This window comes from Nannobrachium achirus (assembly GCF_963921795.1).
Source record: "Nannobrachium achirus genome assembly, chromosome: 18".
Classification (NCBI taxonomy): Eukaryota; Metazoa; Chordata; class Actinopteri; order Myctophiformes; family Myctophidae; genus Nannobrachium; species Nannobrachium achirus.
Window position 1 is genome coordinate 45,661,813 of NC_137825.1, and position 24,271 is coordinate 45,686,083.

General features: G+C 41.0%; 1 protein-coding gene across 2 annotated transcripts in view; it reads left to right on the forward strand.

Moving 5' to 3' along the window:
• Positions 1-15,725: 15,725 nt before the first annotated feature.
• Positions 15,726-24,271, forward strand: part of trrap (transformation/transcription domain-associated protein) — a 216,545-nt gene continuing 207,999 nt past the window's right edge. For both annotated transcript variants that reach the window (XM_080747821.1, XM_080747822.1), the window contains exons 1-8: positions 15,726-15,902; positions 17,085-17,134; positions 19,715-19,825; positions 20,397-20,501; positions 21,260-21,343; positions 21,617-21,673; positions 22,695-22,820; positions 24,020-24,097. In XM_080747821.1, coding sequence (XP_080603947.1) covers positions 15,782-15,902; positions 17,085-17,134; positions 19,715-19,825; positions 20,397-20,501; positions 21,260-21,343; positions 21,617-21,673; positions 22,695-22,820; positions 24,020-24,097 — 732 coding nt within the window. In that variant the 5' untranslated portion in view covers positions 15,726-15,781. The remainder of the gene's footprint in view (positions 15,903-17,084; positions 17,135-19,714; positions 19,826-20,396; positions 20,502-21,259; positions 21,344-21,616; positions 21,674-22,694; positions 22,821-24,019; positions 24,098-24,271) is intronic.

Here is a 24,271-nt window from a genome sequence, read left to right on the forward strand (position 1 = left end):
GACTGAAATTACCATATATGGACATGAGGTGACAGACATTTTGTTTTTGATAAAACCTGTTAATTCTGGACTGAAATGAAATGACCATATATGGACATGGGACACACATTTTGTTTTTGATAAAAACCTGTTCATTCTGGACTGAAATGACCATATATGGACATGGGACACACAAAGCTACTCCTTGGAAGCGGCTTTCACCGATTCAAAAACAAAGGCAAATTATATATAGGCCTACAAGGTTAAAGTACTGGTAAAGTAAAGTGAAGTCAGTATTCAAAAGTACAAATTAGTAGCCTACAGTTTGCTATAGGCCTAGTACAGCTGTAAAGTTGCTACATTGAAATGTAAAATATGTTTAAAATTCATAATGCTCTTTTTCCCCAAAAGTAGCCTACAATATTTGTCTTTGTATGTAGTGGCATGAACGTCATGAGTATCCCAAAATACAAATACACACCATGGCCGAGGGGTCAAGACCTGTTAATTTATATAGTGCCTTTATCCATTGCAATTTACAATGATTGTGCATTACATTCAATGATGACAGAGGAAATGCAAGGCAAACCTGCTCAAGGACACTTTGACATTAACTCTGGGGGAGCCCGGGATCGAACCTTCCGGAACCTTCCGGTTTACCAATTGTCTGGTCTACCTCCTGTGCCACTGCCGCCCTATAGCCTCTGAAGCAGCCTGACAGCGAGTCCCGGGTTCGATTCCCGAGCCCAGTGGTCCCTTGCTGTGTGTCTGCTCCCGACTCTCTCCTTTGTCACTCACCATTGTACTATCCAGTCCACTAAACGCAGAAACCCCCCCACCCCAAATTATTACATGTATTTTTTTAAGTAGGCCTACAGATACTGAGTTACTGTCCACCACTGACTAAATCTGGCCATTTCACAGTAAGTATTCAAATCTAACAGGTAGGTTCTCTGTTCTCTGGTTCTCAGAGAAAAAAGGCGACTGCATATCTGGAAGAGTGATATAATAGGTCACTTTCACACACAGAGGGGGACATCTTTGCTGGAAATTTGCCATGTGACAAGCCACAGGATATTAAAATCCTGTTGAGCATATGAGGATTTTAATAAAGGCAAAAATCTGTTAGTTGTCCAAAGTCATGATTATCTGGGTGTGCGGTGGGTGTAAATTTTGGAGTTGGGGGTTACATGACCTTCAAGAAGTGAGGGGAAAACATTATACAGTTTAGTCATCTTGAAGGCGCAGGGCAGGGACGTGCTGGGCCCCTGATTCAGCCCGGGAAAAAGAGTTGTAGAGGCCCTCATTGCGCGCTATAGCGCTGCCTGCTACTCAAAGATTTGCCATTTCAGATCATGACAAGTGACAAGCCAGTGGGCCAATTACATGAGTTATATTTCGTTGTTGTCGTGTGGAAACCTTGTAGGCCTATGTCCAAAACCGTTTGTTGTGTATTTATCATTTTAAAAATGATTTAAACCAGTGAAAACAGCCGATCTACAAGCACACAACGCCTCGCACCGCGAGGCGTTGTGTGCTTGTAGATCTGCTGTTTTCACTACTTTTGTGCGACGTGCTACTTTTGTGCGTCATCATTAAAGATGTCCTTTGGTTCAGTCATCAATACATGCGTATAAAACATGCACAAAATTCACCAGAACACAGGAAATTACATCTACTATGTTAACTTTTTTCGGGGGGAGGACCCCCAGACGCCCCGCTTTAGGGTTGGGGGCAATGCATGCAAGAAAGATCATAATTATACTTGTAATGACTTAAAGATGAGAAGTCATTATTATTCGTTCACCTACATTTGGCATTTTAAGGCTAAAATTGTACCAGTGCTAGTAAAGCAAGCCTGATAAAAGTATCGAACATGCACAAAATTCAACAGAACACAGGAAAATATATATATCTGTTAAGAGGTTTTGGGGAGAGGACCCCCAGACCCCGGTAGGGGAGTTCCGCGCACCCCCCAAAAAAATAATCTCCTGGATTCTGACCGTCCAATGTTGACAACCCTGGCGACGGCCTTGTATGATGAAGCAGGGTTTTGTATACATTTGTATACATTTGAAACTTGGATGAGGTTTCTGCCCAACAGTGACGATTTTGGCCGCCCAGCCCCCAAAACGGAACGAAGGCCGACATTTTATTTTTAGTTTTTTCCTAATGGCCGGCCTGGACCGGCCGGGAATGAACCGGCCGTTCGGGAGTTGTCCCGCTTTTCCCAATGGCCAGCACGTCCCTGGCGCAGGGACCCAGGGTGTGGGTGGTAAACAATTAGCAGCTGCCTGTCAGGCTGTGAAATGTCAATACATCATGGTGCGTCGACCGGAAGCTGCTGCTGTGCTTTGAATATGGCTTCCAACCACATACTGCAGTTAAACAGGCAATTAATAATGGTAAACAGGAAAATGGGACCTCATTCGGGGAGTATAAGCACAGATACTTCAGGTTTGAGCTTCAAAACAGACATGCTCAACAACTGAAAATAGTCTTATTTACTTTTATCCAGAAAGCAGGAAGTTGCAGTGTATTGTGTCAAACCTGTGTTAATAAGAAACAGGAAATTGATTTCCCAAACCCAGGAGGGGATGTTAGCTGTTCCAAAGCTGTGTACATCAATTATCACCACAGTTAAGGGGGTGACCAGGGGCGTCACACCAAATTCTGGGCCCTGGGTACAAGGATTCACTGCGGGGCCCCCATGAATGTTAACTATTGAAAAATAGCAGATATACAAGCTGTGCCGCGCTGCGAGCTTGTAGATCTGCTATTTTTGAAAAATTGTGAAAATGTGTGCAAGAAACCTATGTTTCCATGTCAGTGATGCTCTAACCCTCAAATGTGAAGGACCCCCAAAATGATATGTATTTAGCCACGGACCCCCATCTCAAAATATTTAGTTCCAGGGACACCCCAGAAGCGAAATTTGAGTTACAAATGTTCGCAGCGCGGCGAGCTTGTATATCTGCTATTTTTCAATAGCTAAAGTTACTAGGGCCCCTCCACCTTGGGCCCTAGTAACTCAGTCCCACTTTCCTACCCCTTGTGACGCCCCTGGGGGTGACCGTGTTATATTTGAAGCAGGTGGAAGTGTCAGGGGGACCAACGTGATTTGAGAGACTGACTTATAATTGGAGGATGTGTAATCTTTAGAATCAGAATTCTTTATTTTCATCATGTTGCATTTTTCACATACAAGGAATTTGATTACATGGGTACATGGTGGTAAACAACAACACATATTTGAAATATTTACACATTAAGTTCTCAGAAAATATTAATAAATAAACTATAGATGAACCATAATACTTTGACCATACAAAGACATGCAAGCCTAAAAGGTGACGTTCAGATGCAAAGATATTGCTATAATAATGATGTAGGCATGAGTCTATTGCAGACTTATCACAAGCACATCACTACCACACTGTAAAATCGGGGGTGTTAATTTAACTCTTAAAGTAAGGGTCAATGGGTACACTTTCAGTGTCTAGCAGCACATACAGATGACTAATCTAATGGATAGATAAGTGCTCTTGAACATCAGAGAATACGCAACCATCCCCTCTCATGTCTCAGAGTGGAGCTCTTATGCAACTGCGAATGAAATGAATATGAGACCACAATACACTCTGAAACAAATATATCAGCAGAGAGAGAGGGGGGTGGAAAGGGGCACTGAAAAAAAAAATATATATATATATATTTCACTCTCCCTTTGCCTATCTATTCACCCTGAAGACACCTGCAGTGAATGAGAGAGATGAAGTGAGCTCCATTAGTAAGCCATGTGGACAGGAGAGTACCACAAAAAGGCGTAAAAAAACAGTAAAGGTGACAAACAATTTCTAACAAGTTAGCATTATTGCATTGCATATGTTATTGAAGCTTATGCAGGCTATATGCTCTGGTATTGTATGTTGGATTTACTTAATCGTGTTGATATTGGTAAGTTGCTTCTGATGAAATATGGCATCAAAATGGACTGATTAACATCTGCCGACCCATCCAGATGTCTGCTCAAGAGGGGGTAAAGAAAGCAAGGATTTGTCCCTCAGCATGTTGCCTAATGACTAAGTGACTTATGTTCTGTATAGGTCAGGACTACACTGATTTATCTCTACCTGTAGCTAAAGGTTCAGTGTGTGTGTGTGTGTGTGTGTGTGTGTGTGTGTGTGTGTGTGTGTGTGTGTGTGTGTGCGCGTGCGTGCGTGCGTGCGTGCGTGTGTGGTGATAAGGTTACAATGTGTTTATTTTCGCATAGCCTATATACAGTATAGTTTCCTCAAAAGTGTGGATAGTAAAATAAGATAAATAGAAAAATACAAATGCAAGGTAAAATAATCGGTAGTGGTAGTAAAATAGTATTACTAGTATGAGTCTTGCTGATAAAACTGTTAAAATGTTGGTCATCATTGAGAAATGAAAAAAACTAAAAAACTAAAAAACCAAAAAAATGGGATTGTCAAATGAATGAATGCATCGACAAATATACATAACGGTATGTGTGTATGCATTTATGTGAAGGATTTATATGATGTGCTGAACTTGAAATAGTCACACCATACTGATACATTGTATTTTATGATGACAAAAGCTGACTGTCTAATCAGTACAATCAAGGTGTAGTAATTCTGAAAATATAGTTAGTAAGTATTAACAAATGGCAATATAAATGTGAATGAAACCTGTAAGAAGTCTGGACAAACTGTCCCTGAGTCACCCGTTTATCTCGAGACCTGAAACTCCAGTAACAATGTTTTAATTTAAGAACAGATTTAGACTAGAAAAATGCAATTCTGGGATTCTTTGCTAGTGTGGTTGCCGTGACGCGAGTCACACTTGCAAATGAATTACCATTTGAATTTTCCCCATTCAAGTCAATGGGGAAAATAACTCAATGTCAACTTAATGACCATATATGGAGATCTCTGTGTCAGGCCTTGTCCCTTTTATGCCCATATATGGAGATCCCTGATGTCAGTCATCTCCATATTTGGGAAATGTTTGCATTTTCCCATTCAAGACAATGGAGGAAATTGATTCATGAATAAATTATTATAAAATCTATCCCTTAGCTAAATGCAAGCAGACGAGTCACGATGAAGCCAGTCGATTTGACATATTACGGCCCAAGTACGTGCCACCATAAATGTGAGAGGAGTAACGCGGCAAAATAAAGTTTATCCAGATTGAGGGAAATAAAAAAATAATGTCGGACAAGTAGGCCTACTATAGGGCCCTGTTAGGGCAACCACACTAATGATGACCAGCTAGAATATATCGCTCAAGCCCCAATCCTAACAGTGGGAGCATTTTATAGATGCCCGAGCAGGGTATAGGTTATAGGTAAAAACACAAATCAGCCTTGTATAGCGTCAACGTGAGGCTGATTTGAAACATTTGAAGTGGCATTTCTTCCTCTGCCTAGTGGGAATGTGCGTTTGCAATTTAACAAAAATTGCACACTGGGTTCATGATATGAGTCATTTAGTTCAAAACGTACCAATCCTGCGATTGGTATTTTGTTCAAAACCTAAGTTTTGTTCAAAACGTACCAATCCTGCAAACGTTGGAAGCCAATCTTAGCCAATAAGGATGGAATATGGAAAATCAGACAGATCCATGTTGATCACAGATACTGTCTACCGATTTGCATGATGTTTGGACAAAATCAGTAGGAGGCCCATGTGAAAAATGTGGGGCAGGGGTTCTGAATTGGTATCCAGGGAGGGTATTTGTGCACAGTTTAGCAGTGACTGGCAACGGTGCCGGAGATTAGCTGGTAACAGACAGACGGACGGACACACACGGATGGACAGACATACAGGGGGCAAAACATAGTCTCGGCCATGCCTTTCGGCCTGGCGGAGACAATTAAGAACTATTGGGCCGGTAGGGCCGTTGCCAGGGGCCCTTGGCTCTCAGGGGCCCTTGGGGGGAACTGGGCCGCGTGGTCATTGACAATTTACTAAAATTAAATGCATAATATGTTAATTAAAAATCAAATGCGTGGGCCCCTTCTCTGTTGTCTACAGGTGCTTTCCTGGCCCACAGATGATCATCATGGCTTAAAATCCGAGCTGGGCAGTGCGCGTCGGGAGGGAGGGAGGGGGGGTTATGGTGGAGAGTTGGGGGCCCTAAATTTTTTTCGGCCAGGGGCCCTCGCGGGGGTTAATCCGTCCATGATGATATTGTAGCCTAGTAAACTGACTTCTCCCATCTTCTGTCCGGCAGGAGGAGCCTGGTTTACGAGGCTAATGATATTCCACTGCATTAATTGTTCAGTCTCATTTCCTAGTAGGGACAGGGTACAGGTTGTTATGGTACACAGTCAGATATATCAAAAGCTCCATTTTGTGTAGCACAGACAGTGGTTCTCAAACCTAAAAATGTCAAGGACCTCCATAACTCTGAGAGTGTACAAATGGAACCAAGAGCTGAAACTTTTACCATTGACCTTGCCATCCTGGGGATCCATTTAATCTTTTTGTCAGATCCTGTGTTTAGGTGAGATATGACTATGATGACACAATCTAAATATTTCAAAAGAGGCAGGGAGACAAAATACAACACCCCAATTGTAAAAAGTTATGTTTTATTTAACAGTATAGGTATAGTGGTTCTCAAATGTTTTATTTGCAAGGACCACCATGACACTGACAGTGTACAATGTGTCCATTTGGTTCCATTTGTACACTCCCAGAGTTACAGATTATTAAGGAGAGAATAAGAACATACTTATCATTACTACAGACAAGTGCTCTTGAGTTGAGTTCATTTGTAATATTAGTGCAGTGTCATTTTGTTCAATTTCCACAGGATGGCAGTCTAACCACAAGGAAAGTTAACATAGACCACTGGTTAAGTGTGATCCAGGTACTGAAGATGCTGAAAGACCAACTGGATAACACAGCTGTGTCTACCACTGATAATTAAACTAGCAGTAGCAGCCAGGTAGTGGTGGAAAGTAACTAATTACATTCACTAAAGTACTGTACTTAAGTACAATTTTAAGGTAGCCTACTTAATTTACCTGAGTATTTCCAATTTTCAATACTTCTTCTACTCCACTACAACTATTTTTACACTTATTTGAAAACTTTAGTTACAACTACTACTTTGAAGATTTAGATTACAAAGCATGCATTCCACTTCAGCCCTTTTTAAACGTGGGCAATTTGGAAATAGACGATCTACAAGCTGACCATTTGTCACATCACGAGGTATTGTGACTTGCGAGCTTGTAGATCTGCTATTTTCAAAAGATTTTAATACATTTTATACTTAATGATTCCTTGTGAAAGAGGACATTCTGCATAATGAGCATAGCCTACTTTTACTTTTGGTACTTCAAGTATATTTTGATGCCAATACTTTTGTACTTTTACTCAAGTAAATGTTGATTAGACTTTTTCTTGTAACAGTATTTCTACCTTGCAGTATTGACACTTTTATTTGAGTAAAGAGTAAAGACATAATTGCTTTTCCACCACTGCAGCCAGGTGTGTCTTATTAGCTCTCATTAACCAAATCAAAAAATGGCCTCTGCGCATGCCTGTTAGCAACGCCCTAGTATATTTCCAACAGCATGTGGGTCTCTGTCGGAGCCTGGTGTTGGTCAACACAAGGTAGAGTAGTTTAAGAATAATTTGTGAACTTAAATCATTACCTTAACTGCACTCAACAACAATGTTAAGTAGATTCAGAACCCAGGTGGCACCAAGCCTCAACTGTGGATTGTCCCAATGGACTGAACGTGAACTGTTTAGGATTTTCAAAACCAGAGAGATGATGGCCTCCGAAAGCTGTTCATCATCTTTGTCTGAGGAGGGACAGATGTACCGTGGACAGAAGCTTTTGCAGGCCATGATGATGCCACAGATAAAATTGCAGAGAACGGGTAGGCCTACTTTACATTTGTTTTGTACCCTTAGTTTCATCTTTTCTTTTATCTCCAATTATAGGTCCCTGTATGAACAGGAGAGAGAATGAACATTGGAGTATTTAGGTAATTTTAGCCTCTGTCAGGGTTAACTTTCAATATGGAAATAATACCAGTCACAGAGAATACTTTATAGGCTACCAGTGTTTCTCAAACCTTTTCATGTCAAGGACCCCCAAATTGAGACACATGAGCCCATAAGAGAATATTTTTAGAGCTATAGCAGTGAGTCTCATCCAATTTAATTTCAAGGACCCCCAGTTTGATATGCATTAGACCACAGACCCACATTTGATAACATTTTGATCTCATACCCCAATCTACATCGTATCATCAGTGTCAATGTAACTCTTGAGAGTACAAATGCAACCAAAGGGACCTGTCATGGTCCATTTGGTTTAATTTTTACACTCTCAGAGTTTTGTCTGAGGACCCCCCATGGAGCTCTCAAGGACCCCTGGTTACCAATGTTTTATACCAGAGAGTTGCATATTAAAGGAATTGAGTGGAGCATAAAGTAGGCTACAGGCCATGTAGCAGGTGTATCTGTAAATTGCAGGTGGACTACAGAACAACAAACTGCAAACAGACAACACTATCAAATCTACTGTCACTAGTATGGATACAGTTTAAATATATAATCCATAAACATGTGAACAATGAATAAAAACGGTACTTAATCTTTAAAGTAACCTACGTAGCCAATAAAACAATTAAACTAGCAGACTGTAGCAAAGTAAGAAAAACTAAATGTGGACAATTCCATGAACGTGTCACAGGTTACTTTTGTGTTACTGTATATCCTTCATCTACATGTCTGGGTGATGAGGTGATGAGATGGGTAGGTTGGTTCTCAAACGTTTCGTGCTCAGGCCACCTCTGTAAATAACGTTTTCATCCACAGCACCCCTGAATTACTATTACAGTACCTAAATATGTCAAACGTATCCATTTTCCATTCGGACAGATTGAAAATAACTTTAACCAGCTGAATCCCAGCATCCCTATTCTGGGGGTGACATTCACCAAAGACCACAGATTACTTGTAGATCTAGAGATAAAAAAAAGTGCACCAAGTAGATTGAAACTCAGGTCCGTTTTACTATTAAAGTATCAACGGTTAAAGTGAAATGATATTGATAAATTCCAAGTTTAGAAACTTTCTGAATACTCCTATGCCCAATTTATTCCTAGGTATAGTACGCAATAGGCTACCCTTACATTTAAAGGGGTATTTCAATTTAAAACACTTCTGGGGTCATTTTTAATGGCTTCTTGAGCTTTCTGAGTCAGTTTTTAAAAAGCTTGACTCAGTTCTTGATATTTATTTGATCAGATAGCCTATCCTCCTCCTATGTGTAACGTCAAGCTCTATTCTAGCCCTGTTGGACTCATTGAGAACACATGTCCTTGGTTCTGGTGAATGATATCATCCTTGTAATGCGTGAGGGGAGGCGCCCTTTTTTAAACTTATTTTCTCTATTTATTTATTTTTCCAAAAAGAGTTTTAAAGAGTTCGTCTATAGACTAATTCAAGTATAAGTGGAAGTTTGTCTGGTGATTTTATGAATATTAAACTGATAAATTATTAATGAGAGCTTGTGACTGAATGACTACATTGGATCCATTTGAATAGAGGTTATGTTTCCCATTTTCTAAAAAAGTAATAGTTTTGGACATAGAAGGTTTCCACCCGCCAGTGACGAATCGATATGCTGTATTAAAGGGATATTTCTCTTTCAAAACATTTTTGGGTAATTTTATCGTCTACTCAGGCTTTTGTGAATTGATTGATTGAAGATTGAAGACTTTATTAGAAGTTTGCATAGAAAAAGGTAGTTTCATGACGGTACAGTTCACTGGTACAAGGTTAACTAAAAGGAGATCCTAGGAAACCATTGAAGTATCTCATAACATTGAATGACAGACGGATAGAACACAGTACTATGCAGTAGATGTAGAAAAACAACTATTGCCAGTTGCGAATGACTGCCGCCTGTAAGTGGTTTTTCAGGGCAATTTTAAAGGATGCTAGGGGAACCACACTCCTTTAAGGCCTTCAGTAGGGCGTTCCACATTTTGGTTGTATAGCAGAAGAATAAATTGATGAATCTATCATGGTTAAAATGGAGTTTGAAGTTGCCATGGGTTTGTATAGGAAAGTGGAGTGTCTGTCTGATAAAAGGAATATCAAATATCTACATACACTGAATCAAGCAACTTAAACTGTCTAGGATGCTCCCAAAATCCTGAATAGACGATAAAATGACCTAACATTTTTTTAAAAGTGAAATATCCCTTAGCTTGTTACATGGTGTACAGGCTCGAGGTCTACTGTGCTTTTGAAGTGAGAACATTATCACTTGGTAACACAACGCATGTTATCTCTAATCATTTTGTGGTTTTCTTTGTCTCCCCTCATTCTCCATCCCAGATTTCGTTCCTTCCCAACTACCAGTCAAGACGCATGTTTGTGACCAGTGTGGGACAACGTTCAGGCATGGTAGTCGTCTCAAACGTCACCAAAGAATCCACACAAGAGAAAAGCCATACCACTGTGACCAGTGTGGGGGAAAGTACAGTGACAGAGGGACTCTCAAACGTCACCAAAGAATCCACACAGGAGAAAGGTCCTACCACTGTGACCAGTGTGGGAGAAGATTCAGCAGAATTGACTCTCTCAAACAACACCAGAAGATTCATACAGGAGAGAAACGTTACCACTGTGACCAGTGTGGGAGAAAATTCAGCAGAAACAACCTTCTCAAACGACACCAGAGAATTCATACAGGTGAAAAGCCATACCACTGTGATCAGTGTGGGAGAAAATTCAGCAGAAACAACCTTCTCAAACAACACCAGAAGATTCATACAGGTGAAAAGCCCTTCCACTGTGTGCAGTGTGGGACAAAGTACAGCAACATAAAGACCCTCAAACAGCACCAGAGAATTCATACAGGAGAGGAGCCCTACCAGTGTGTCCAGTGTGGGAGAAGGTTTAGACAAAGACCTGGTCTCAAAGCGCATCAGAGAATTCATACAGGAGAAAGGCCCCACAAATGTGACCAGTGTGGGAGAATGTTTGGACGAAAATCTCATCTCGACTGTCACAAGAGGATTCATACAGGGGAGAAACCTTACAACTGTGACCAGTGTGAGAAGTGGTTCAGCACTGCCTCAGGCCTCACATCACACAAGAAGATTCATTCAGACAACTAATACTTTTGAGACCAGTGTAAGAAATGGTTCAGACATCACTGTAAAGAGGCACGTCCAAGCTATTCACGCTTGAATGAAGCATTCTAAGAAGGGTTTTACCTATACAACGCTTTTTAAAGAAGTGAACCACTAGAGACTTCACACTGGAGGCCAGGGAGGTCTTCTACTGTGGATTGTGTGGGAACCGTTTTCAACGTAGAAAAATGTTAATCTGAGCTAGATTGGTTTGCTGATATATGAGCCATTATTTGAATTTCTTTGGCATTTTGTTACAGGCACAAATGTTAAATTCCTTTCAAACGTATAGTTATGTACATTTATTGTTACCCTAACCCTAACCCTCATAAGTTCATGAATGGAAGCTTTAGTATTTTTTTTGTTTTATCTGTTTTCCAAGCCTAAAAGAGGAGGTGTTTAGGCTTGCCAGTGACCTCATTGTTGAGGAATCCAAGCTAATAGAAACAACAGGCTTTCTATTCCTGGGAAGTTTGCATGCTAAAATGGAAGCCATATAATTTTGTTCTTGCGTTGATGAAAAATAAAACACATTTTGAAATCTTGTTTGAAAGAAATGAAACCTGCCTAACGATATTTCTTTTTACCATATTATCCACAGCATTGGGGACCAATTGTGTGAGTGAGGTCGTCTTTTAATCACAATTATTGGTTCTGTGATAATTAATAGTCAGCTGAAATGTCATGATTGACAGCCTTTAAAAAATAAACAAAGTTTTCAACAACCATCAAGACAAAATTGGTGTCCGAATCCTGTGTCTAGATGAGACACCTGACACAATCTGAATGTGTCAATAGAAGAGAAGGGAGACAACATACAACCACCCCAATTGTATAAGTTATATTTACATACTCTATCATATAGAAGGGACACAATTTTAAATATGTTTTAAATATGCAATCCAGAACTTATTTTAATGAATGGAACCATTATGGTAACCAGTGGTAGAGTGTGTTATTACAATATAATATACTGTACATCAGCAGTGGATGGAGTCAGTCCCACTCTCTGTACTCTTCCATTGAGACATTTATACCTGGAGTCTCAGAATCCTCCCATTGAAATCCTTCAAATTGAGAGAACACGATAACCAAAACGTGAACTGTAATTGCATTTAAATAGTGTAAATAGGACATTGTGAGTGTACTACTTTTGCACAACACTGTCATACGATTTGTGTTTGCCTTGGGACAAGACTTGGCCTTGTCCATGGCACGTTTTCTGTTTTGCACACTTATAATGTTCTTATTATATACCCAATTACTGTACCAAACGTCAAGTCTCCAGGTTTTCTTCAGAATAATGATACTGATTTACTATGACACTGGAACATGAGTTCACTATATTACTAGTGATTCTCAAATATTTTATTTTCAAGGACCATGGGTCCATTTGGTTACATTTATACACTCCTGTTATGGTCATTCAGGGCTACACAGATACTGCATATTTTATTAGACTAGGCCATGGTCATAACAATATTTTAACGTCTTTGTGTTTTTTCATAAACACCGCTCTACACCGCCCTCTGTAGGGCACACCACTGTAATGCTGCTATATTCTAATTGACGATATAAACATTTATGTATAAAATATTTATTTTTATATATAAATATATATATTATCATTTTTATTTATATTTAAATCATGAATTATTGATGATTTCAACTGCACAAATTAGAGCACGTCCAGCACTAAAGAGAGGCACCATTTTGGGGGGATTTCGAGCCAAAGAATTGGGGGTGCAACCTTGCAAGGCTCAGCAAAATTATAACTTCTCAAAAATGATACCAGGCAGCACAAATGATAAAATTTACAGCACAATTCAGCACAGATCCAGCACTAAAGAATGTCACAATTTTGATGTATGTTTTCATCATATGGGGTGCCAACTTCACAAAGATGTGAAAGAAAACTCAGCAAGAACATTAATCGACTCCTAATTAATAAATAAGCCTACAAAATGACTTTCCCACGAATTTTAAACAGCGGTGTTCGTTTACATTCCTTTTACGATGGATAATCATCTATTATAATGTGGATAATGGGTCTACTACCAGAGCGGCGCGCAGTTGCCCGCAAAACTCGCTCGCCTACCGACATCCCTGGAGGCAGAAGACCATCGAAAACGATGGTCTTACAACCCACCGGTTTCACTATTTATCCCTCCACGGGCACTAGAATAAGTGTTAAGTCCAATAAAACATGGTTTAATGTAGTAATTATTACTTATATAATAAAACCTACGCATTAACAAATACATTTTCTGAAATCAACGTGTGAGAACCTTCACAAGTACAATATTATAAAGATTACGCGGAGTGATCTGGCATCTTTCCCAGTGGTCTATGTGGTGAATGCTCAGCGCGGCGACTCTGACACACAGACAGTTTCATCCTGTCGGTGGGACTTGGTAAGTCTGAATGGGATGCTTTTTTATTCTTGAAGTAAAGCTTAAATATACACCTGTTAATGGCTTGCAGTGCATCTTGCATGCATTGAAAGCATGAACAATATCTTTTGGGAGAAAAGGTGATTTTTAAATGCATTTTATTGTATAATTTAAACTGAGTTGTGTGGGGGTTGCGCGAGCGCTTCCTTTCTTTGGCAATGCTAGCTCGTTAGCTTTAGCTAAGGTGCTAATGCTTGGGTGTTTTTTGGAACGAGAGCTGTATTGTCCCTGGTTTGTTTTGCCTTGAAGGGCGTACGGTCGCTTGTTTAAAGGAAGCACAGGAATAGGCGAGGCCAGCTTTTGAAGCTAGGAATGCAGTTATTCGACTGGTGTTTTTGCAGCGTGTTTCTGGACAGAATGTGCTAGCTGGCGCTTCAAGCATAAGCACTGATGTCATCATTGAGCGCCAAGCGGCATGCGTATGCTGTCGCATTTGTGGTGTTTACAAAACACAGAGGCAGTGTGTGAGGGATTTATTGTTCAAATAGATGTTAAAATGGCTCTGTATTCTAAATAGAACGCATGGTCAGTAACAGGGGTCCCCCCTGACCTGTCTCTCCAGCTTGTTTAGTAAATAGAAAATGCATTTTCAAGTTTGGGATACAAATGTTATCCAATTAGAACTTTGAGAAGAGATCTCAAACGCATTACTATAGGATACGAGGCCATATGATGTCCAAAACCGTCCCCTTCATTATCATTCAAATAAAAATACAATAAAAAAAGTGAAATTAGCCGATCTACAAGCTCACAACGTTGTGAGCCTGCCCTGATCTGCTATTTTCACTACTTCAGTGTCTGAGGATGAGCTGTCACAGATTGTGCCGGACGTTATAGATACAGGGTTGTCAACATTGGACTGTCAGAATCCAGGAGATTTATTTTTGGGGGGTGCGCGGAACTCCCCAACCGGGGTCTGGGGGGTCCTCTCCCCAAAACTTATGAATAGATATATTTTCCTGTGTTCTGTTGAATTTTGTGCATGTTTGATACATTTATCAGGCTTACTTTACTAGCATGTGTACAATTTCAGCCTAATATGCCAAATGTAGGAGTACAGATCTGATGACAGAAGCAAAAGGACATCTTTAATAATGATTTCTCATCTTTAAGTCATTACTTAGTGAATATCTGTATGATCTTTCTTGCATGTATTGCCCCCACCCCTAAAGCGGGGGGTCTGGGGGTCCTCCCCCAGAACATTTTTAACAAAGTAGATGTAATTTCCTGTGTTCTGGTGAATTTTGGGAGTTTGATACAAAATCCAGGAGAAATCCAGGAGATTTGCCAATCCAGGAGACTCCCAGGAGAGGGGTTCAAAATCCAGGAGACTCCTGGGAGATCCAGGAGAGTTGACAAGCCTGTATAGATAGCCAACAGGATAAACAAGTGGAATTCTAAGTGATGACACAGTGCCATTAGCAGACAAAATTGAAACTGTAACAATCTAAAATTGAAGCTGATAAATTGATACTCTCTCTCTCTCCCGATTGGCTGAAATTGGCAACCCATCTGAAAATGTCTTTTCTGTTTATTAAAGAGATGGAGAGACACTGTTGCACAAACCTTTTCTTTTAACAAAATATCTGCGAGTGCCCTGTTATAACATTGATGAAAATCTTCATTCTTGTCTTTAGATATATTAATAATGAAATTAGGGATGGGACGATCATCGCTATTATCGTTTATTGTGATTAAAAAACACTCAACGATAATCATGTAGTGGAGAAATGTATTGTGAAAATGTCCTCCGTCATGCACTGGGATCAATTCACCTTTTATTTGCTGAGCTGCATATCTGGTACCACTTGTAAATAACGTACTTGATATAGTTTTTACTCTTTTTTCCCCCCACTCTGTCTCTACCAAATCTCTTTGCCAAAAAATAGCCAATCTACAATCTCACAACGCGTTGCAATTGTAGATCTGCAATTTTTTTGGCAAATGTTCCGCCCCAGGATAATGGATGTTGGGGATATTTTGATTATCGCGATTATATCTTAAATCACACATGACATTTTTCATATCGTCCCGTCCCTAAATAAAATAGCAGTTGTGTTTCCCATGTCAATAGTTTTTCTTCTCTTCCTCGTGTGCAGTGTATATGACATTCTTGTGAGACTGGTGCAGACTGCTGTCTGCCCCCTGCCCCGTCGCAGCCATGTCTCTCCCAGCTGGCACCATGGCCTTCGTGCCCACCCCTAGTCCCACTGTGGTGGACCAGACCACGCTGATGAAGAAGTACCTGCAGTTCGTGGCAGCGCTCACGGACACTAACACACGTGAGTTGATAGAAGTCTTATATGGTTTTTCTGAAATAGTATGTTTCTATGTCTGTGGTGCTCAAACCTTTTAACGTCAAGGACCCCTAGAAAAAACATGATTTAAAAAAAAAATAGCAGATGTGCAAGCTCGCAGCGCAGCACTCGGTGTAGTAGATTTGGAGTAGATTAAGCATTAAGGCCTATGTAAGTCACACACAAGAGATCCTGTTCAGGTGATCTCTGTTGACAGCTACACAGTGCAGTGTTATGAACTTTGTAATACTTTATTCCTGTGCATGAGGGGAAATGAACTACTTCATCGTAAGACTATAGCGAAAATAGTCTCATGTAAAAGCTAACAGTAGGTCTGCAATTATCCCTGTATACACATGGTTTTTGTAAGAGCCTAATGCCGCCCTGCTTGGCATTCAGAATCAAGGGTTGAATTGAGTAAAGTCTGTTTGACACTGACATACTAGCGTCATCAAGCTACCTATCTCTCTTGCCCTATGGGCCTCATGGCTCTGCAATGCTTATTTGCTTATAGAAGTACTGACCTTTTTATATTGTGTAGAATTGGTGAATTAGAGTAGAGTCGACGATATGAAAGTGTTAGGTATGTAATCTGTCATGTATCTTAACACCATTGACACTATCTTGGTGTGATTAATCTGTATTGGTATGGTCATTAAGATACAGATCCACGTTGGCATTGTTAGTCTTCAGATATGGTTTCAGATTTGCACAGAGTATTTTACATTAGTCTCTTTCACACATGCACACTCACTAATTGCTAACATCTCAGCCTAAAATCTGCAATCTGTAATCATTCTGAACACACGTGCCACAAACTGCTTGAAACTTCAACAGATTTACAGCAAACAGACCCAATACATTCTCAATGCAATACAGGGATATCTAGTTTCTGGATATGTGTAGCTATGCTCAGCAGGGGGGGCAATGTGATGAGAGCGATACGCTTTAGTCCAGATGAAAGGTACGTGTGAGTGTGAGAGTGAGTGTCAGTGTGTCTGTCTTGGATGGATGTACCCTTTCAATCAATCTGGACGCTGAAAGTAAAACTGATAAGATCTGAGAGCCCCCCCCACTGCTGAGCAAAGCAAGGTTGCCAGGAACACTGGAGCCGTATCATTAGCTGTGATGATTAACGAGCACGCTTCTTGTCCTTCAACATCCCAGCCGACGAGACCAAGCTGAAGATGATGCAGGAGGTCAGCGAGAACTTTGAGGTGAGTGTGATGAATAGTTCTCTCCCCACCCGGTAATGGCAGACAAGTCATTTTTCATTAATCTCCACCATGGTCTGAGCGCAATGATGGATCTCTAAGCATTGATGAATTTGAGTGTCGTATGGAGATCGGTTCTTTAAAGGTTACCTGACAAGCGTTTTGAAAGCCATTGAAAATGAGGAAGAGGGTGTATGGTGGTTGATCAATGTAACCCCAGGCTGCGCGATGTAAAGATGACGGTGAATATTCAGTATTTGTCGCCGTGACCTTGGCAGGTAGTATAAGCTACTCTGTCAGTCAGATTGTTCAAGTCTTTAAAGCGCTACCACATTGCAGAAGCATTAGTTGCATATCTATGGGTCCTGATTGGCTGAGAAGCAGGCACATGCACACTTAAAGGAGTAGTTCACTTATTACCTTTTTCTATTGATTACTCACGTCATGGAGACTTGATTTCAATACATTTTTTAGTTTTTTGTCACATTCCAAAGACAAAAAATAGATTTATTGTAAATGTACCCCCATTGATTCCGGAAGGGGACCCAAATGCATTTCGGTCCCCATCCGGAATCAATGGGGGTGAATATTGAACTCAAGTCTCTATGGCATGGTTAATCAATAGAAAAAAAGGCATTTTGGGGGCGAACTACTCCTTTAGTAGCCACTACTACACTCAAGTCTTTACAGGACAGCCCAAACACTTTCTGATCTGATTTGAGTCATAAATGAATTGACAGTGAAAACAGACTATATTCAGTTTCTTTGAGAGGAACTCTTTACATTTAATAAAATGTAACATAATTTAACTGCAAATTTCAATTGCAAACCAAGACCCGGTTGCAGCATATCACAAATTACATTTTTACCGTTTTAAAAGTATGGAAAGGTACATTTAGCAACTTCAGTTTTCCTGTTGATTTACTTTACTTGACCTTTGAATGTACATACTTTGTACACCAAGCTAACATGTTTCCATGGACGAGACAATATTCACAGGGTTCCCACGGTCATGAAATTCCTGGAAATATTTTGAAATTTGAATTTATTTTTTCCAGTACTGGAAAAGTTTTGGAATTGATCAAGGGTCCTGGAAGCTATGCATTGTCTTTGGTTATTGATTTTGTTAATACCTCTGAAATGACACATTTACCATTGGCCAAATTGTCAAATATTAGAGGCAGAAATTGTGAAAATAGCAGATCTACATGCTCACAACACCTCGCGTTGCAAGGCGTTGTGAGTAGGCCTGGGGCGGTATGGACATTTTGTTACCGCGATTACCGTCTTCCCATTTACCGCCGGTACTGCGGTAATTACCGCACCCCCGTATCTATTAATTAAGGTTCGGCGATAAGCCAAAATATTGCAATCATCTTCCCAAAAGTCGCCTCTCCACAGTGGAGAGGCGACACAGCCTGACTGCCCGAGATATACTTCTCCGTACAGCACAGCGGGTCTGGCTTTCAAAGGAGCAGATCTACAAGCTCACACCACATCGCATCCGCGATGCGTTCTGAGCTTTTAGATCTGCACTGTCGGGTTACCATAGTAACGTAGGCTAGCTACTTGGGCTTTTCAGACACAAACAGCTATGTGAACAAACCAGAAGAGGAAGGGTAGTCAGATCGTGTACAGTGATTCTGTAAACTCACGTCACGTCACGTCTCAACTCTCAAATCACAGTGATTGAGTGCTGCTATATACAGGTTTTAGTTACAAGACTTGACAGAAAAGGTTATAAAATCGCCGACGCGCCGCTGGACGGAGCACAACGTGCGACGCGGTGGAGCTGGAGAAAGTAAAATAGTTTCATTTTCGGTTTTGTCCACGCGGCCCGCGCTCCGCCAGTAATCCGTATGAATAAAAAAAGATATGCCACAACACAAGGTATGTATTAACATCCTTGTGTCGAGTGGATTACAGAGAAAGTATATGCTGCATTGCTGCTCCGTCATAGAGTTGTGCTCCGTACTCTACTGCCCTGCGTGCACTGTGTGTGTGTGTGTGAGTGACGTATGTGGGCGGCTTCCAACGTGTGGTACACGGCCCAGAGCAGAGCGGCATGGAGCGCATGCGGTCCTCGCTTCTCCCCCGTTTTAAAACTCGCTCGTTCTCAATAAAAATAGCCTATTTTTTTGTCTTTTTTTACCGCGGTAAGGACCCTGACACCGCGGTAGGCCGCAGTATACCGCGATACGGCGGTACGGCGGTTACCGAACCCAGCCCTAGTTGTGAGCATGTAGATCGTCTATTTTCACAATAGAACCGTGTTATACAAAATTCCTCAACTCGTAGTGCTCGTCAGCGTCCCCAGTTCGAATATGGTTATTTCGGGGGTCATGGCCTGAAAAGGTTGAGAACCACTGGCATACACTACCTGTCTTTGGGCATTGCGCATAGGAGTAAGCGACTTGTTAATGAGCTGAATTATTGTTATATAGTCCTGGAAATTGGGTTAAATATTCTGGAAAAGGTTTGGAAATTAATTGGTAAAAATGGGTGGGATCCCTGTATGCAATATGTGACATGCATGCCGAATAAACCCAATTGCATTTCTTTTTGTCAATGCCTCATTTCCAGAATGTGACGTCATCGCCCCAGTACTCAACCTTCTTGGAACACATTATCCCTCGCTTCCTTACCTTCCTACAGGATGGAGAAGTGCAGTTCTTGCAGGAGAAACCCACACAGGTAGGCATGGTGAAGCCAAAGATTACATTGAACTATGGCTGTCACGATTATGACATTTTACATGACGATTAATTGTCCCTCAAATAATTGCGATTAACGATTTAATTGTGTTTCTGTCGTTGACAATTACATTCCTGTTTTGGCTTGTAGGCTTTGTAGTTGCACATGACAGCTATGACACATAACCAAAATATACAAAGAAATGACTTACATATTTGACAACTCCATACTTGAAAAAGAACATTGCGATGCGACGCGTTGTGAGCTTGTAGATCTGCTATATCCACAAATATGAACATTTCATGTAAACCCTTATGACTAAATAATTGCGATTATGTCAAATGTCGATTATGTAATAATTGTGACAGCCCTACATTGAACATCTTGGGCATTTCTTGCTAAAACCCTTATTGAGGTCAAATAACAGCATCCGGCGCTTTCTCACCAGTAGACTAGGGCCAAATATCTTTGCATCCATTTATTAAGCCAATTTGAGAAGAGATGGAATGAACGAGAGATTGTTTTAGAAACTAACTCTTGGTATTGCCATGTATTGTTTTGTGCTTTGCAGCAATTGAGGAAGCTGGTCCTGGAGATCATTCACCGCATTCCAACCAATGAGCACCTCCGACCACACACCAAGAACATCCTGTCGGTGATGTTCCGCTTCCTGGAGGTACAGGGGGGCTTGGCTTGACACCCTGATTTTTGCACACTTCTCTACTAGAAGTTAATTTACGTTAAATAAATACGTTAAAAGACATAGATTCTGTTATCAGACCCTGAACAACACTGTTGCAGGTAGATTTTAAGTTGCGATGGATGTGTGTGGATGTGTTTACTGCAGGGTTCCCCAATAGGCGGCCCACAGGCCATTTGAGGTCTGCGGGGGGCTACTGTCTGGCCCCCACCAACCCCAGTAATAATGGTGGTATAAGAGCAGCAACCACACTAGTATATCATCGTTGTTGGGTGGAAACCTCGTATCTCCAAATTTGTACGTTCTTTCGCAAAGTAAAGCCCTGCTTCATCATACAAGGCCGTCGCACAAAAGTAGTGAAAACAGCAGATCTACAAGCACACAACGCCTCGCGGTGCGAGGCGGTGTGTGCTTGTAGATCGGCTGTTTTCACTAGTTTTAATCATTTTTAAAATGATAAATGCAAAACGAACTGTTAAGATTTTCACCCGACAACGACGATATCTGAACTGTCGCTGGAGTAGCGGGAACGCCACCATCGCCCCAAGCAATGCTGTGGCCCTCGGCTTGGCACCCTAGACATAATTCGGCCCTTGGGGAAAACTAATTGGGGAACCCTGGTTTACTGCAATGCCCACTATTGTTTTAAACCGTTATTCTTGTCTGTTCTGTGCACCTAGATGTCAAATGTGAAGCCTTAAACCCGTCTGCTTTATTTTTTATGTTTTTTCCAGATTGAGAGTGAGGAGAACGTGTTGATCTGCCTCCGCATCATCATCGAGCTGCACAAGCAGTTCCGTCCTCCCATTTCTCAAGAGGTGCGACTCGTCCCTGTTCTCTTTTCAAAGAAAAGTTTCCTTTTTTGGAGGGGTTTGCTTTATTACCAGGGCTGATGTACTGTACTGTATATTTGCCGTGCCCAGAATAGAGAATTCCTCCTCACAGGCCTAACTAGGTTAAAAGAAAACTTCAGACGTGCACGAATGATGAGTTTGCTCTTGTAGTTTTAGACCCGCAAGGGGATTTGCAAGCGTCATCAGATTTTCTTTTGACTAATCATCTTAATGGGCGTAAACCTCTCTTTCTCTCAGATTCATCACTTTCTGGACTTTGTGAAACAGATTTACAAAGACCTGCCCAAAGTCGTCGTAAGTACAAGAATGGGTGTCGATACCCTTTCCCCCTCTGCTTCCTTCCTTCTGTTTCCCTCCAGCCTTTCTTTATACCTGAGTGATTCCTCATTCATACAGGTTGATGCATTTATTCGCAGTGAAAAATAACTAAGCCTATTCTTTTGAATCCTTCTAAGATTTTTTGAAAAACCCGATGTTCCTATGTCAGCAATCTGGCTTAGCCATCGTCAAAGAAAAGGTCCTTTTCACTTCAACTGGAGCTCAGTTAGTCTGTTCTTGAGAGACTACTATGTCAGTGGTTCTCTCAAACTTTTTCATGTGAAGGACCCCCAAAATTAGTTGTATTTGGCCACGGACCCCCATCTCAAAATATCTAGTTCCAGGGACCCCCCCCCAGAAGCAAAATTTGAGTTACAAACGTTCGCTTTGAAAATACATATATTCAAAGATTTGCACACATTTTCACGACTTTTTCAAAAATAGCAGAACTACAAGCTTGCAGTGAGCTTGTATATCTGCTATTTTTCAATAGTTAAAGCATTCAATAATCCCAGGCCTAAATGGGTTAATATTCACATTCTTTATGAATATATTCAACAGTTCAAAAATAAGTATTTTCTGGTAGATTAATTGCACAGAATGAATGATGCCCTTGGTGTGTAAGGAGTACCTTTATTCTGTACTTTACCTACACCACCTCTAATTCCCTGTCACCGCGCTCTATCCAATCTCCCTCTCTCTCTCGATACTAAATTGTCTTTCCAATCTCTCCTATCAATCCTCCCGCCATGTCTCAACCACCGCGTCTCTTGTCTCCCGCCTGCAACGTCTCCTGCACTCCCGCTTCTAAGTTCTCGCTCCAATTCTCCCTAATGACTCATCTCTCCGCTGCTTTTCATTAAACCTGCCTCTGTTCCTTTTCTCCCTGTTCGTCCACTTGCCTCGCCGTCTAGCTCTCCACAACCAGCTTTTCTCTCTCTTTCATTCAGTTCTAAAAAATCAATTTCCTCCAACCGTTGTTCTCCTTTACGACCAGGCCCGTTACTTTGAGAACCCCCAGGTGATCGCAGAGAACACGGTTCCCTCTCCAGAAATGGTGGGTATGATCACGTCAGTGCTGGTGAAGACCGCCCCTGAGCGAGAGGACAGCGAGACGAGAACGGTGAGCTCGCCATATAAACCCATTTCCCAAAGCCTGAGAGATAAATACGCCAAAATCAGTCATTTTTAGCGCCGGAGCCATAAAGTGAAGCCACACTTAACAGGCCATATGCAACTATTAGTAACTTTACATGCAGTATCTCATAGCCTCATCCCATTACGTTTGTCACACTTCCCATTCAGATACAGTGGTGGTTGGTACAGAATCAAATCCATAGCATTCATTTGTCCTCCTTTTCGGCAATACCACTGATAACCACTGGATGGCACCAGAACACCATGTTATGGCATAAACTGAAACATCAGAAAACATGGATCCTACTTAATGGATAAAAGAAAATCACATTCCTCAGAACAGATCAGAAAGGATTACTTTACTAATGTGTTTTGTGTAGTCGTATTACAATCCCTTAATTCACTAAATACTAAAAGGCATGTGCAGGCATTCGCTTCAGGATGTGTGAAAGGGAAGCATCGACGTCTCAATAATAACCTAGACAGACCATACATCTTGAGATGCATGAAGTCAGGGACATTCAAAGCATAGTAACAGTGCAAACACATACTACAGACAGCAGCAGGCTACACTCACCCTGAACACGTAACATTGTGCCACTGACAATATGCATTTGCGTGTGGTGGATTACAGTAAGGTTGTAGTTAGGGATGGGCGATATGGTGATAATTATCGTGGAGACGATACAATGTCTCCACGTTATGCCTTTTCAGAGATATCGTATATATCGTGATACAATTTAGGGAGCCTTGTAAAAAAACTCGTGTTTAATCGTTAATACAGAGATTCTTTGCAGAATTCAATTTAAACCTGCATTTTGGTCTAAATCAGTAGTTCTCAAACTTTAAAATGTCAAGGTCTCCACTTAACTCTGACAGTATACAAATGAAACCAAATGGACCCGTAAGGTATACTGTCAGAGTTACATACTTGTAAAGTTCTATTTAGACCTCCCAAAAGGAACCCAGAGAGTCTAGTTTTTGTCAAGTAACTTGAAAAATAACCATCAAAACCAACGTGAAAAAGAATCGTGATAAAATCGTGTATCGTGATACAGCTTGGGAAAATATCGTGATATTGTATTTTTCCATATCGCCCACCCCTTCTAGTAGAAAAGAAAGGAAAGGGCGAGTTTGCAATTGGGTGTTGATTCGTTGTGAACATGTGTCACTTTCCACCTTTAGCACACCATCATACCACGGGGGTCCCTGTCTCTCAAAGTTCTGGCTGAGCTGCCCATTATAGTGGTGCTGATGTACCAGGTAAGCCATCTATCTACTCATCAGAGGTTGTTGCATTCATTTCACAGCTGTTCTGCAGATGCCATGCTATTGTATTGAAAGTTAACCCAACAGTAATGACTTTAAAACAACTAGTTAGCGGACCAATGTGGTGTCAGAGTTTGTCCCACTCGTCATGAACACCATCATGCTTCA